This window comes from Myiozetetes cayanensis, unplaced genomic scaffold (assembly GCF_022539395.1).
Source record: "Myiozetetes cayanensis isolate MyiCay16 unplaced genomic scaffold, myiCay2020 scf4, whole genome shotgun sequence".
Lineage (NCBI taxonomy): Eukaryota > Metazoa > Chordata > Aves > Passeriformes > Tyrannidae > Myiozetetes > Myiozetetes cayanensis.
The window spans coordinates 32,460,619-32,474,474 of record NW_026087631.1 but is presented as its reverse complement, the minus strand read 5'-3'; the positions used below and the strand labels follow the sequence as shown (position 1 = coordinate 32,474,474).

At 38.5% G+C, this 13,856-nt stretch overlaps 1 protein-coding gene across 6 annotated transcripts in view; it reads left to right on the top strand.

Annotated features, from left to right (window-relative positions):
* FBN2 (fibrillin 2) overlaps window positions 1-13,856 on the top strand; it is a 119,073-nt gene that overhangs the window by 62,803 nt on the left and 42,414 nt on the right. For 5 of the 6 annotated variants that reach the window (XM_050329108.1, XM_050329106.1, XM_050329109.1 and 2 more), the window contains 11 exons: window positions 3,309-3,428; window positions 3,822-3,959; window positions 5,188-5,238; window positions 5,689-5,814; window positions 6,828-7,055; window positions 8,088-8,213; window positions 10,505-10,633; window positions 11,847-11,972; window positions 12,651-12,776; window positions 13,328-13,450; window positions 13,552-13,677. In XM_050329108.1, the coding sequence (XP_050185065.1) occupies window positions 3,309-3,428; window positions 3,822-3,959; window positions 5,188-5,238; window positions 5,689-5,814; window positions 6,828-7,055; window positions 8,088-8,213; window positions 10,505-10,633; window positions 11,847-11,972; window positions 12,651-12,776; window positions 13,328-13,450; window positions 13,552-13,677 (1,419 nt within the window). The remainder of the gene's footprint in view (window positions 1-3,308; window positions 3,429-3,821; window positions 3,960-5,187; window positions 5,239-5,688; window positions 5,815-6,827; window positions 7,056-8,087; window positions 8,214-10,504; window positions 10,634-11,846; window positions 11,973-12,650; window positions 12,777-13,327; window positions 13,451-13,551; window positions 13,678-13,856) is intronic. The other variant, XM_050329107.1, reaches the window with a different exon arrangement.

Below are 13,856 nucleotides of genomic sequence, written 5' to 3'. Positions count from 1 at the left end.
TGTGGCTCTATGCACACAAACCACGGCTGAGGGACGGACGAAAGAGGAAGTTTATTGGGGATGGGGGTTTCTATGGCTTTCAGGGGGATTGAAAAGGGACCAGGTACTACAGAAAAACCCAATCAGGTAAAGAGTTAATAGCCAATAGAAAGAGGTGAACAAAGGCCAATGAGAAGACCTAAGGATATCTTCCCAGGACATTCCTGCATAAGGGTCCTTTACAGGGGGGTATTGGGAAGGAGACAGAGTGACTTTGCAAAATACAGAAAAGCCATCTTAAGATCTGTTTAAACAACATAAAAAACTTCTGTTTCTATAACATTTGAGCTGTTTTCTTCTTTTCCTTCACCAGTCCATCTCTGACAGGACTTTTTCCATCCCATAGAGCAAATCCATTGCTACAAGGAGGAGTCTGTACATCTTCCCTCACTCCTGATATTGATGACCAACTTCAGCCATTCCCACTCCAGAAGGTGGAAATTATCTGTCTCTCTGTAGGATCAGTGAGGGGCCAGTTCTGGCCCTTGAGAAGGGCAGAAACAGACTGGGAGAAGGAGCAAGGGTGAAAGGGGAATGCCCCTTGGGGACAGCAGCAACTGGCAGATTGAGTCAGCTGGTTTGTGAAGGAATATGTTTGATGTAAACTTGAGTGAGGATTTAGTCTAGACTACCTGATTTAGACTTAAAAGGGACAGGCAGTTCTTCCTGTCAGGTTATTTCTGACAAGATTGTATTACCCTTATGTTGTTTGCCTTTTTGCTCACCCATCTGTGTTCAGTTTGAGTCTTTTTCTCAGCTCTTTCACTATCTTTGGGCAGGGAATTAAGAACATGGACCATGAAGCCAAGAGAGCTGCCTCTGCTCTTCAGAACGTGTGGAACTTTATTTGCTTTGACCCCTCCATCTCAATTTATTCCCTCCTTTGCTTGTAGTTTTGGGGACATTGACTTCCAGCTGTGGTCCTTTATTATTTATCAGGTTTGTGTTTATTGTGAACTCTGAAAACCTGAAATACGAGATGTCTTTACTTAGAAGAAAATTGATTTTAAACCTAACTTGCTAAGCATCAGGGAGATTTAAAGATGGGCATGATAACCTGGTACTACACCTATAAATGTGAAGCAATTTAAGTTTCATGCATTTTCTTAATATTCTGAATACTGGTTGAAGTGGTGTTTTGGATAGTGGCAACTGTCTGCTTATTACAGGGTTTCGTCCTGCACATTGGTTGTGTATGTGCAAACCTGTTGCGCGTGTGCAAACAGGCTTCCAGCTGTTAAAACCATGTGACACTTTAAGTGAAAATCACCTATTTTCAGCCTTAAATATCTTCAGTAGACTTCACAGGTTATGCCTGGTCTGTCATGGGAACTTCTCTAAGGTTGCAACTTAGTGACAGCACAGAGGAGCAATTGAAACTTACTGGACAGAGAATAATATCTGTATAAAAGCAAAGACATAAATCCAGAGCCTCATCAGAGATGTCTGACTCACAACAGCAAACATACAAAACTCTTTGAATTCCCAACACTTGGGGGTTGGGGGCTTCTGACATAGAGGATCTTTACCTCATACAGACCTTGATGAATTTATCTTCCAGGAGCTTGTCCAGATCGCTGCTGATTAATGCTAGCTTCCATCATCCCAGGGCAAGAGTTTCCAATTTCTCTACCTGTTCTGGAAAAAAATGTTTCTTTACTTATTTTGACACCAGGCATCTTCACTGGATGTCCCCTTGTTCTTGGACTTTAGGACTCAGACAGTGACTTGATGCCTTTCAGAGGGAGAAACTATACATCACTTCAATTTTGTTAATTTGTCTTGTCGTTTCAATTTTTTGCTCACTTTCCCAGAGCTAGCCAAACTTCTGAAGGCAATATGGCAGATAAGAAGAAACAAAAGTGTGTCTTTATCCAAGAGCATTTCTATTCAGATAATTATTTGTGTATTTAAATGACTTCTTTGTGTAAGTGTAATTTGTTTCTGATTGCAAGAACCACTTGGGTTTCTCTGCAGAAGCAGAGAACTACCAGGTGTTGCTGTCTGGGAAGGTAATGGGAAGCAAGAGAGGCAGGGAGCATATCCTGGGTAATAGAAACTGACATAACAAAGTATGAAATATATTTACGGGGAGGAGAAGGGATGCAGAGCAGATGATTGTTGATGAGGCCTCCAGATTGCCAGCTTGGACAAAAAGGGAATTAGAGTTACTCTGTCAGAACCAACTGCTTTTGAAAATACATATTCCCTCCTGTGACTCAAGAAGATCTTGAAAGAATACATCTCTTGTGAAATGAAGGCTTGATGCATCATCATGTGTCAAATAGCAAATAGTACCTCTTACAGGACTTCTAGAAAACTAAGATATTTAGGCTTGCCTTGAAAATGATCTCTTGATGCTCTTAATGTTTCCAGTGCTTGTCTAGATACTGCTTTAGTTTATAATTCATTCAAACCAGCCTGTTTTACTTTATGGATATTCATTATTCCTCAAGTACTGCTAGCAAATATAAGCAAGCACTATACATTTTTGTTTCTGGTCTACCAAGGGAACTGTCTGGTTGGATTAGAATGTAATTAGAATGTATGGCTTAATTCAAAATCTAAATCAGAAAATTAAATTGGTTGAGTTCAGGAAGAAGTGATGGAAATGCATCAGCAATTGTTCTTCAAAAGAACTTACTAGTATTATTTTAATCTTAAAACTGATTTCACCTTTTAAAAAAATCAGCAAATAACACTGTCTGCAGGGGTCCAATTCTTACATGTGAACAGACTTTAAAAACCACCAGGGGTAATAAACAGAAGGAGTTAGGTGCTAGAGAGAAGTATCATTTACAGTATTCTGATTACAATTCCTATTTCTCTAACATTTTCCATAACTAGAGAGTAACAGCCAGCATTGTGATATTTTGCCTCTGATAGGGTTTAATTCTTCCAAAGTCTCATGGAGCTCTGAATGACAGAAACAATAAGGGCTTTTTTTGTGCACTGCATGATGTGGTTAGGAATGCACTGCATTCTGTGAAAAAAAGACTTTTTGTTTTCATACAGGACAGTTGTAACTGATGCCATTTAATTAACACTTTCAAAATAACGTGCTCCTGTACATGTGCAGACACAGGCTACCTGTCTGTTCCTATATCTTTTGAATGTCATGCTGAGAGGAGCAGAGATATAGCAGGTACTATATACCAGATATACTGGGCAGTCCTGGCAACTCATGGTCCACAACAGCATTTATATTGTGTAATACTTTCCAGAAGCACATTGTAGTTCTAACAATGTCTTTTGCATCTGGATCATAGATATAAATGAATGTGAAAGCAGTCCATGTGTCAATGGTGCCTGTAGGAACAATCTTGGTTCTTTCCATTGTGAATGCTCATCTGGCAGCAAGTTGGACTCTACAGGATTGATTTGTATTGGTGGGTATTTCCGGCTGTTATTTTCACTTTTTCTTATTAACTTGAAAAACATTGTTCATATTGATTAATTTAGCAAGAAAATAATGTATTTGGGTGATTTCCCTTTGATAACAGACAGTATGTTTGGCTCTGTAGGTAGGACCAAACAAACACATACTAATTTGATTGCTTCCACGGGAGCAGGAACAAACTGAGAGAAACACGATTCATGAGAAAGTCCAAACCATGGTGAGAGTGGTGAAATGTACATGTCAATTGGTGGGAGATTACAAAATTACACCGGTGGAAGGTTTTGTTTTAAAAGAGAGCCTGTACTCTGACTGCTGTTATCATGGACATCATGCCAGCCCTTTCTGCTGTGGCAATTCCATATTGTTTTCCGTTCTCCTGCAGATAGCCTGAAGGGGACTTGTTGGCTCAATATCCAGGACAATCGCTGTGAAGTCAACATCAATGGTGCTACACTGAAATCTGAGTGCTGTGCTACCTTAGGAGCAGCTTGGGGCAGCCCATGCGAACGGTGTGAATTAGGTATGGTCTTATATTGTGCATCTTTTGGGAAAGGGGAATAAGTATCACTAGATAGATTTTCATCGTTCTTTATCTAGAAAACAAACAGAAAACACAAAAAAACCTGTGAAAGGAAGTTATCTTATTTAGCATTACCTGTAATCTCCCCCATCAGATATAATTCTAATAGTTTTGAAGATACCACAAAATAACACGTGAATAAATCTATCAGTGTATGTCTCCACAGGGACTATGTGTTGTATGGGGTAGGGAGGCAAGGACTACAACAGTAAAGTGAAATATCTGGTAAAATTCTGGAGGCCTTTTTGTGTTGCAGGCTGTTAACCCTTTTTCCGTTTCTTTTCAAACACGTGGCTTAAGTACAATTACTGGTTGCAGGATAGTGCTACTATTAGCTTACAGGACTAGGTCTAGAAGTTGGAAGCAGGAATGCTGGCTGTGCTCTAGTTTGTGGTAAAAATACTGAGCCACATTCTTCCCAGAAGTTTTGAATAATACCACTTGCGACTGAACTAGTGTCAAGATGTTTTAGCCTCTCATTTTTAACTGGAGCAGTAACTATGGACACATGTCCCGCCTAACAGTGCAAACAGCATCCAAGAGATCTGTTAACTGTGCAGTGCTTCAGAGATACTACTTTGGACTCCAGGAACCAGCATGGGCAGGTTACATTGGTAAAACTGATCAAAACCTTGTCATTCTAGACAGTTCATTACCTCAGACTGGGTACATTTGGCCATTTCATTTTCTATTCCATAGTTAGTTAAATTTCAGTAAGCTTTTTGTATCACTATGATGCTACATTTTATATACATATCCTAAAATAATGGCATTGTTCAGATCCTTCATTAAGCTTCAATGAAAAAAAGAATGTCAGTAGTAATAACTGACGTCACCAAAGCTTTAAACCTTCAGGCAGCTTTACAGGAATTTTGCCTTTTAGCTACATCTGAGTGCAGAGATTGATATGATTAGATGCTGATCATTCTGGTCTCCATTAAGGACAGCACATGATAAAGTAACTTTCTAAGATTTCATTTTCTCAACTGTTCACTTACTTTAAGTTACATGCATGAGTCAGTCCTTTTCTTGAGGTTAGAGCACTCATCACCTTACACAGTCAAATTATTAGAGAATTCTGAAAAAAATTTTTTTTTTTTTTTTAATTTTCTGTCCCTACATTTCTGTCATTCTGAAGCAGTAATACATCTTTCTGGCTTGATTCCAGACACAGCTTGCTCAAGAGGATTTGCCAGAGTGAAGGGTGTTACCTGTGAAGGTGAAGTTTTTGCTTCTTACTCAAGATGTCACTTTTTTTCCACTTGAGAATGAGATAAAAGGGGATATTATGTTGTTAGTTTTGTGGGATATAATCATCTTGACGTTAGATGAATGCCTTTGTAAACAATTACTGACTGTTAATAAGTGTTACGCTGTTGAAGACTATGATGCAAAGACAGTGGAATTGCTCCTTCAAAATATGTTTAATCTGTTTAGTCCATTTAATTCATCTTGTTTTAGAGAATGGGGCATCTCAGTGCCCTATGACTTGAAAATCTTTCAAGAGACCCTTCAGACTGAGCCAGGTGTTTGTTCAGAGCAGTGTTCAGACCCTAATGCAGCATAGATGAAAGCCTCTTGCTTTCTTTCATGTCACCTAAATTCTCAATAAAGCTGTAGCTGTCTCCTTCCAGTTAGCACATAACTCAGCTCTTTGTGTCCCCCACAGATGTAAATGAATGTGATGTTTTCCCTGGAGTTTGTCCTAATGGGCGATGCATCAACAGCAGAGGCTCCTTTCGCTGCGAGTGCCCTGAGGGGCTGACACTGGATGGGACAGGGCGAGTGTGTTTAGGTAAGAGCACACTCAACTCTCCCAGCTTTCTAACTGTGGCCAGCAGTTCTCCAAAATTACTCTCAAAGGGGCGTGAAAAGAAGTTTGTGTCAGAATTATTCCTAAAGCAGTTTGTTAACTGTACATTTTAGTTTATGCCTGCTTAGCTATCAAATATCTGTGCCAGTTTGGAGAAGAGTTGTTAATTCCTTAGAGGAATGTGTTTGTGTTGAGGCTTGTTTTGCTCACAGTGCAGGCAACAGGTTTTGCTAAAGTTCTGTCCCTGCTGATTCCTATCCACAAGCAGCAATGTCTGATTCCCTGAGTGATAGAGGATGAGTACAAATATGCTGGTGCAAATTTGTCTTTTTTTGCAGTGCACACACCAGTATGTGGTTCTTCCTGACATTTGGGTGCACAGATACAGATTTTGCCTGCAAAATCGTGGTTGGTCTATTTTTTGATTGGCCTGCTCTGGTGCAAATGGGACCCTTGCATGTAAACATAATTAACTTTTCTGAAAACCCTGTTGTTTTCTCGTGCTAACTGGTGCTAAAGTAAGCAACAGTCAGCAATGTTGTTTGGTTTTTTTTTAATCTGTATTCACTACACTATTAATAATAATGCATAAATGCATAATGAAATCTTATGAGGATTTTTTTTTACCACAAATACCATGAAAAAGTCATTTGGTCAATGACAATACCTGATACAGTAAGGAAATACATGTACCTGTTCTGTCAAATACACATACAGGCCACAAAAGCACAGCCATGTCAAGATAATGGTATACCTCGATAATGGGAGACAACAAAAGAAATTCTTGTACTTTTATGTGATACAAGAAAGGTCCAGAAATTTAACTGTAGTACAGTATTAACAGTGTCAAATGGTTGAAGTGTAGTGTTGAGTGTTGAGCAGAAATTTGTTGCACACAAACTGAGTCACATTCATCAGAAATAGGTGCTTCTGAAAAAAAAGCAAGAAAAAGTTAGCAAGGAGTTAAACACCTGTTTGCTGTTGGAAATTATCAGATATCCGAATGGAGCAGTGCTACCTGAGGTGGGATGAAGATGAGTGTGTCCAACCTGTGCCTGGCAGGTTCCGTATGGATGCCTGTTGCTGTGCTGTGGGGGCTGCCTGGGGCTCCGACTGTGAGCAGTGCCCCAAGCCTGGCATGAAGGAATTCGAAGCTCTGTGCCCCAGAGGGCCTGGCTTTTCTAACCGGGGAGATGTTCTAACTGGCAGGCCATTTTATAAAGGTAAGGGTTCATCCTTGGATCTGAAAATTAATTATAGGTACGTCTGAGAGAGCATTCCATGGTTTGAGTCAGTTTTTTATGTGCTTGAGAGACGTTATGAAGCTATTTTGCCTGGAAGAGCTGACTTTACAGGTGGGGAAATTCTTTGCTTGCATGGTGCTCAACTGTGTTACAGGAGCCCTAGAGGAAAAGGTGCAAAGTTTGAAGTTCATAAAGAGAAAAAGGAAATCACTGTGGACAGGAGTGTAGGAGTGGAGCTCTGAATGGTGAAAATAACAGAAAATGTGCACCTTTTTTAAGGTAGTGCTTTGCAAAGAGTAAACTGAGGGTCAGATGAAGCTCTATAAAGTCAGGAATTTCAGATGCAAACATAAAATATTACTAAAATTTGACCAGGGTTCTTTGAAAAAATACTGAAGAAGGATAGGTTCTTCTTTTGGTTTGAAGAATTACTAAGTGAATAAAAGGAGAAGGCATCTGTTGCATTGTGATTATGAGGGCAATAATAACAAGGAGCGATAAAAGAGTAAATGAAGGTGTTTTGTCCATTTTTTGCTATCTTTACCTCCTGTAGAGCAACAACAAAATGAAAGAGGCTGGAAAATGTTAGAAAAAAAATTTTAAGAAACTAGACCTGAAGTACTATAGGTGACTAAATTCTGAACAGAAAAACTGTAGATTTTTGTGTGCAGAAGCTGAGGATATCTAGGCCTGTTTTAGTATTCTTTTTTAAAGGATGTATTCTGAAGCATTTGTCTTGAGAAGACGTCAAACATTGCCCTTGATAGTTTTCAAAAATAAAATCAACAGTTTCAAAACTGAGCTCCAAATGCAATCTCAATTTAAAAACAAAATCCAGTCAACCAGATAATAGATACAGGAAAATTTATAGGAGGAGGCCATCCTTCTGCTCCACTGTAACCCAAACCCTGCCTTTTATGTTCAAAACAATTAGTAAGAAGGAACAGGAAATTCCCACTCTATACACACATATATATGTGTGCTTAAGAATGCCCTTTTCTTTGTTCACAGATATCAATGAATGTAAAGTATTCCCTGGTATGTGCATGAATGGCAAATGTAGAAATACAATTGGAAGTTTCAAATGTAGATGTAACAGTGGATTTACTTTAGATATGGAGGAAAGAAACTGTACAGGTAAGTCAGTCTTGAATTTTCCTCAGTTTCCTCTAGAATCATATAATAGTCCTGGTTGAAAGGGCCCTCCAAAGATCATCTCCCTCAACCTTTTGTGGGGAAACAGAGCCCCACTGAGATTCTACAGCACCTATCCATCTTGAAAATAACCAGTGATGGGGACTCCACCACATCCCTGGAGCTTTTTAAAGGAACTTACTCTTATGGCATAGGTTTGTGGTCTGGAAACTTAATGTCATTCATTTCCTTCAGTTTCTAAGAGCTTAATCTTTGTACCAAATGGCCAACTCTCAAGTTTTCCTTGAAGAAATTGATTATGTGTGTAAGATGCTCAGGTCATGCTCTATCAGCACAACCTGAAAAATCAATAAGGTTCAACAGCAGAACCAAGTGTAATGTTTTAACATGGAGATTAGCTTAATTTACGTTCCTTACTCCCAGGTCATTTTATTACCAAAGGAACTTAGAGACACAATTGCAAGTTAATTTTCATACAGATTGGATAGTCAAGGACACACAAAGGCACCTCTGCAGTTCTGACACCAGTGCATTGTTAACTCAAGATACATGCATTTTATTTAAAAGTTTAATACTTTGTTCTTTACTGCCTGGAAAAACTGAAGCTTGATAGTTTTGTGGTTATGAGAACTTGGATGCCTGCACTGTGCATGGCTCTGTGCTGAAAATGGAAGAGGTTTTGTTATACCATACAGTCATCTGGGAGTGTGTCTGAGTGTTATGAAGTGTGGATGGTAAGGCATGTTAACTGAGGTTGATCTGGATGTTAATGCTGCCCTAACTGATTTCCTTGTTTTTATGGTGATTGCACTGATGAAAAATGCACTTACCAAACTTTATTTATAAATGAATAAGTATAGGTCAGACAACTTCTCCCTGCAAAAGCTTTTTTTTTTTTTTTTTTGGTTCTGTTTTCCATTTGTGGTGATGAAAATATTCCACTGAGAAACAGGTGGTCTTAAATAGATGACTTTTTTGTTTGCTTGTTTTAAATTTGCAACAAAATGTTTTATAAGGTTTATTGGAGGCCAGATACTTGGTAACATCCCAGACCTGCCAGTGGGTCTGACACTTCCACACATCTGTGTGTGGGAACTAACTGAACTATCATCACTCAGCAGAAATCTGGCTCCATGGGGAGTGACACAGAGGCGTAAGAGACTCTTGCATGTGCTGGAAAAAGAAGTTGTCTAAATCTTTAGCATTTTCTCTAGTTAAGCTAATACTTGCCTAGTTTTCCTCAGCCACTTACACAAATGAGTCTGCTGCTCAGCTCACCAATTTACTGCAATCATCATGATGCTCTTCTGTGATTCCTTGCTCCCTGGACTTCTGGGTTGACAGTCGCAATCCCATGACTTACCCTGAACTAACACCTTAATTGTTTCAAATATTCTGGGTTTTTTATTTTCTGTAAAGACTTCATGATTTCCTAATACGTAAATATTTATGATACGATAGTGAATTAAGCTGAGGGTAGAGGGTATAGGAGAGAACAGGAAACAAAGGCATTGAACCCTAGTTCGCCTCAAAAATGCTGGATGGGCAGGAGAGTAAGAAAGAGAAGTTTGGAACAAGGTGAGAAGATGGTAAATAACAGACTATCCAGTTCTTCTTTCCAGTCTTCTCCTTCGACACTGACCTGTTTCACTGGATCATATCCACAATACAAATTCCTCTTTAGACTTTTGCCTCACTACCAGTGTGCTTTAAAAAAAAAAGCTTTTCCTTCTTTTCTAGCTCTCCTACTTTCCTGCTATAGTTTTCCACAGTAAGTTTCATTCAAACTTAACTAAAAAGATAACCAGTGAACTGCAAATATAGCTGTCAAAGGAGCTACTTAATTCCTAATGGAAAGGGTATAGGTAAGCTTATAATGCTATTACTGGATAAATGTCTCTGTAATAAGCAATTTAATATCAATGGCACTGTAGTAATGGAGTCAGTTGATACTTCTGTAACAATGACAACTCAGAGTTTCTTACATTTGGTTATTTCCTTAAAAATCTAATGTTAAATTACACTTAATGGAAACCTACTTGTTACATAGTTTAATGTGACCCGAGAACTCTGAAGGCATTGCTTTATGAGTCTTTCACAAACTTTCATCTAATCAGATGTTTCTTTAAATAATAATTTAATTTTTCTCTGTTGATTTATATACTGTGTTTGATTTCTGTAGAGTTAATTTATCATGGTGAAGTGTTCACTTCTGTGAAAAGCAGGATAATCTTAAACTCTGATTTTTCTACCTCTGCATTGCTATAAAACAGACATTGACGAGTGCCGCATCTCCCCAGACTTATGTGGAAGTGGTACTTGTGTCAACACTCCTGGAAGCTTTGAGTGTGAGTGCTTTGATGGTTATCAAAGTGGATTTATGATGATGAAGAACTGTATGGGTAAGTGTTGACAGTAGGGCCTGGAGTCTCCATTTACTGTACAAAGCCTGACTGTATTCTGTGCTATTCTAGTTCTGCCATGCTGAACACTTCATATGTATAATTATTGTGACTTCATGAACAAATGAGTCAGATATGCAGTTTATACGAGAGATAACTGAATTAAGTATATAGCCTTCCTTGCTCTTTTTGCTAATTACTTTTATACATCTCTGTATAGGTATTTTAGAATGGCAGCAACTATTCATACAAGTAGTTTAAAAATGGCTAATGAGGTATCCAAATATCTGGTGAAGTTAGGAATAGAAGGCTGGAGTTCCAAAAGTAGTGTCATGCACTTTTTCACTGATTTTTCTATGACTCAAGAAATTCTGAGAGCGTATCCTGAAAAAAATCACATCTCTTTAATCTGTTCAAAATTGTAAGAATAGGCACCAAAATTAAAAGCATCTTTAAAAAACTTGAGTTACTATTGTGGAATTCTTCATTTAGGTACATAATTCAAATAAAAAGTTTGAGATTTCCATCTTGATGAGGCTGAATGAGTCGTCTTCTTTACCCTTCTTGGAGACTGGATTTATATTTCCTCTCCTCCCACCCTAAAGATCCTTGCCTAGTTTCCATGACCTCTCAAGGGTGGTCAGGACTGGCTTCAAAATTACATTAGCCAAATTGGATTTCAGTACTTATGGTTCTTTTCCATGTCCTGCTGCTTTTAACTCCTCACATTCCTTGTCAGGGTCAAGGGAATTGACCTCTTCTGATGGCTTTGGCTTTCCTAACCCCGTCTCTTCACACTCAGAGAGTTCCTCTGTATTTTTCCTGCATCTCATGTGCTTGTTTTTGCCTATTTTGTGCTTTCTTTTTATGTTTGAGTTTTGTTTGGTTGGGTTTTTTTAAAATTCTTTACATTAATAAAGTGTTCCAAAGGGCAGCCATCCAAACAGTTGCTGTCTTTGCTTGTGTCTCATAGAATCCTTAATTTTGAATCATGAATTTCTGGTTTTCCTGAGAGGGAAGAATACCCGTTTTTAGAGTTAACGATGATTTATACTTTTTTGGTTTTCCCTGTTACGCAGTATGAGGAAGGGAGCAACACCACTTCAATGAAACAATCCTTTTATTTTGTCACTTACAGGCACAAGAGAATTGCATTTCTCTTTGTTACTCCTTAGTAATGATTTTATATTTGTACATCATGATATCTTTGCAGATATAGATGAATGTGAACACAACCCTCTGCTGTGTAGAGGTGGCGCATGTGTAAACACTGAAGGGAGTTTCCAGTGTGACTGTCCCATGGGGCATGAGCTGTCACCATCAGAGGAGGAATGCTTAGGTGAGTTTCAGCTCAGGAAAGTAGTTTTCAGCTTGAATTGCTGCTACGAAAACATTTAGTCTCTGCCAAGGATGAGGTTTCAGGAAACTCTTACACAAATTCATGCTCCTCCTTTTTACAAGCATCTTCAAATTAAGACCTTAGAGACTGTAAAGCCTTCAGTGCCTTCAGCGACTTAATGCTGTTGACCTCAAAGAGTGTTTTACCAAGCCTCATAGGGATTATTTAGCAACTCAGAGGACTGTACCACAGCAGCTTCAGGTTAAGACACGTAAAAACACAAAGTGAGCTTCATTCCTACAGTCACAAAAAGATATTGTTCTGTATTTAAATATAGCTCTCTTTCTTTGCACTTAATTCACCAAAATAATGAAAGAAAATCAAAATAAAATAAAAAAAAGGACATATTACCTCTTTGATTTTTGTGCTTGATGGAAAATAGCAGACTCTGTAATTAATGCCTATAGCAGACTCTGTAATTTATACTCATAGACCAGAAGAGAAGAGAAACCTTTGAACACTGGCTCAAATATGCCATTCAGAACTCCATTCCTTGAAGTGGAACAAAGATAGAATTTTGAAAAAACCTGGAAGCCCCCAGTGTACAATATTACCTCACACTCTCCCTGTGAGAGTCTGTATTCTGAATTGAAACTGCTCTGAATGATTCCTTTCCAGATGTGAATGAATGCTCATTAAGTGATGGTCTCTGCAGAAATGGCAAGTGTTTGAACATGGTTGGGACATACCAATGTTCCTGTAACTCTGGCTACCAGCCCACTCCTGACAGACATGGCTGCACAGGCAAGTCTGGGGCACCTTCACATAGGAGACTGTGCTTCGGCGTGTATTGTTCCATCTGTGTTTTTATTTAATTTCAATACCTTCTTTTTCATACATTTTCTCCTTATCGTATACATCTCTTAAATCCTTCACTATAATAGTACTGAATTATATAGCTGCCATTACATCCTCTTTTGAAAAACAGAAGGGCTGAGAGTCTTTTATATTTGCTGGTTAGGTGCTACATTTCAAGCTTTAAGGAAACCTAAGTTGCTCAGGGCTTTTCTTCCTCTCCTTTCCACGTGTTGTGTTTTGCACTTTCTTTGTTTTTTTACATCCCTAGCAATACATGTGAACAAAAGCAACAGTTGAATTAACCACTTGCTCTCACAGATGAAAGTGCAGTTAAAAGACAGAAAAATGAACCAAATATAGATCAGAGACAGGATAGTGAGAGTAAAAGTTTAGATTAAAATCACTGATAAACTATTTCATATACCAATTAAAATATCAAGAGAAGGTGATTTTTCCTTATAAAAGTAGACTTACTGCTACTGTTGTTTCTCCCCCAGATATTGATGAATGTATGATAATGAATGGAGGCTGTGACACCCACTGCACTAACTCAGAAGGCAGCTATGAATGCAGCTGCAGCGATGGCTACGCTCTAATGCCAGATGTCAGGACATGTGCAGGTAGGTTTTAGGTTCCAGCATCCTGTCTTTCAGCCAGTATCAAGGTGATATTCTACCCATCTGTGCCAGAGTGACATAATTATCTTCTTTTTTCCCCCCAGATATTGATGAATGTGAAAGCAATCCAGATATCTGTGATGGTGGGCAATGTACTAATATTCCAGGGGAATATCGCTGTCTGTGTTACGATGGATTTATGACTTCTCTAGACATGAAAACTTGTGTTGGTAAGTAGCTGTATGCACCAAATTTAATGCAAGTCTAAAAGTTCTTCAGCTTATATTTTAAGATGTTCTGCTGAATCCTTGGAAGTGTATATAGAAACTGTGTATATTATAAGAAAAAAATCTCTGTATCTTTCTTGCCTATTGCTATATATGTCAGGAAGGGTAGAAAAAAATTCTAA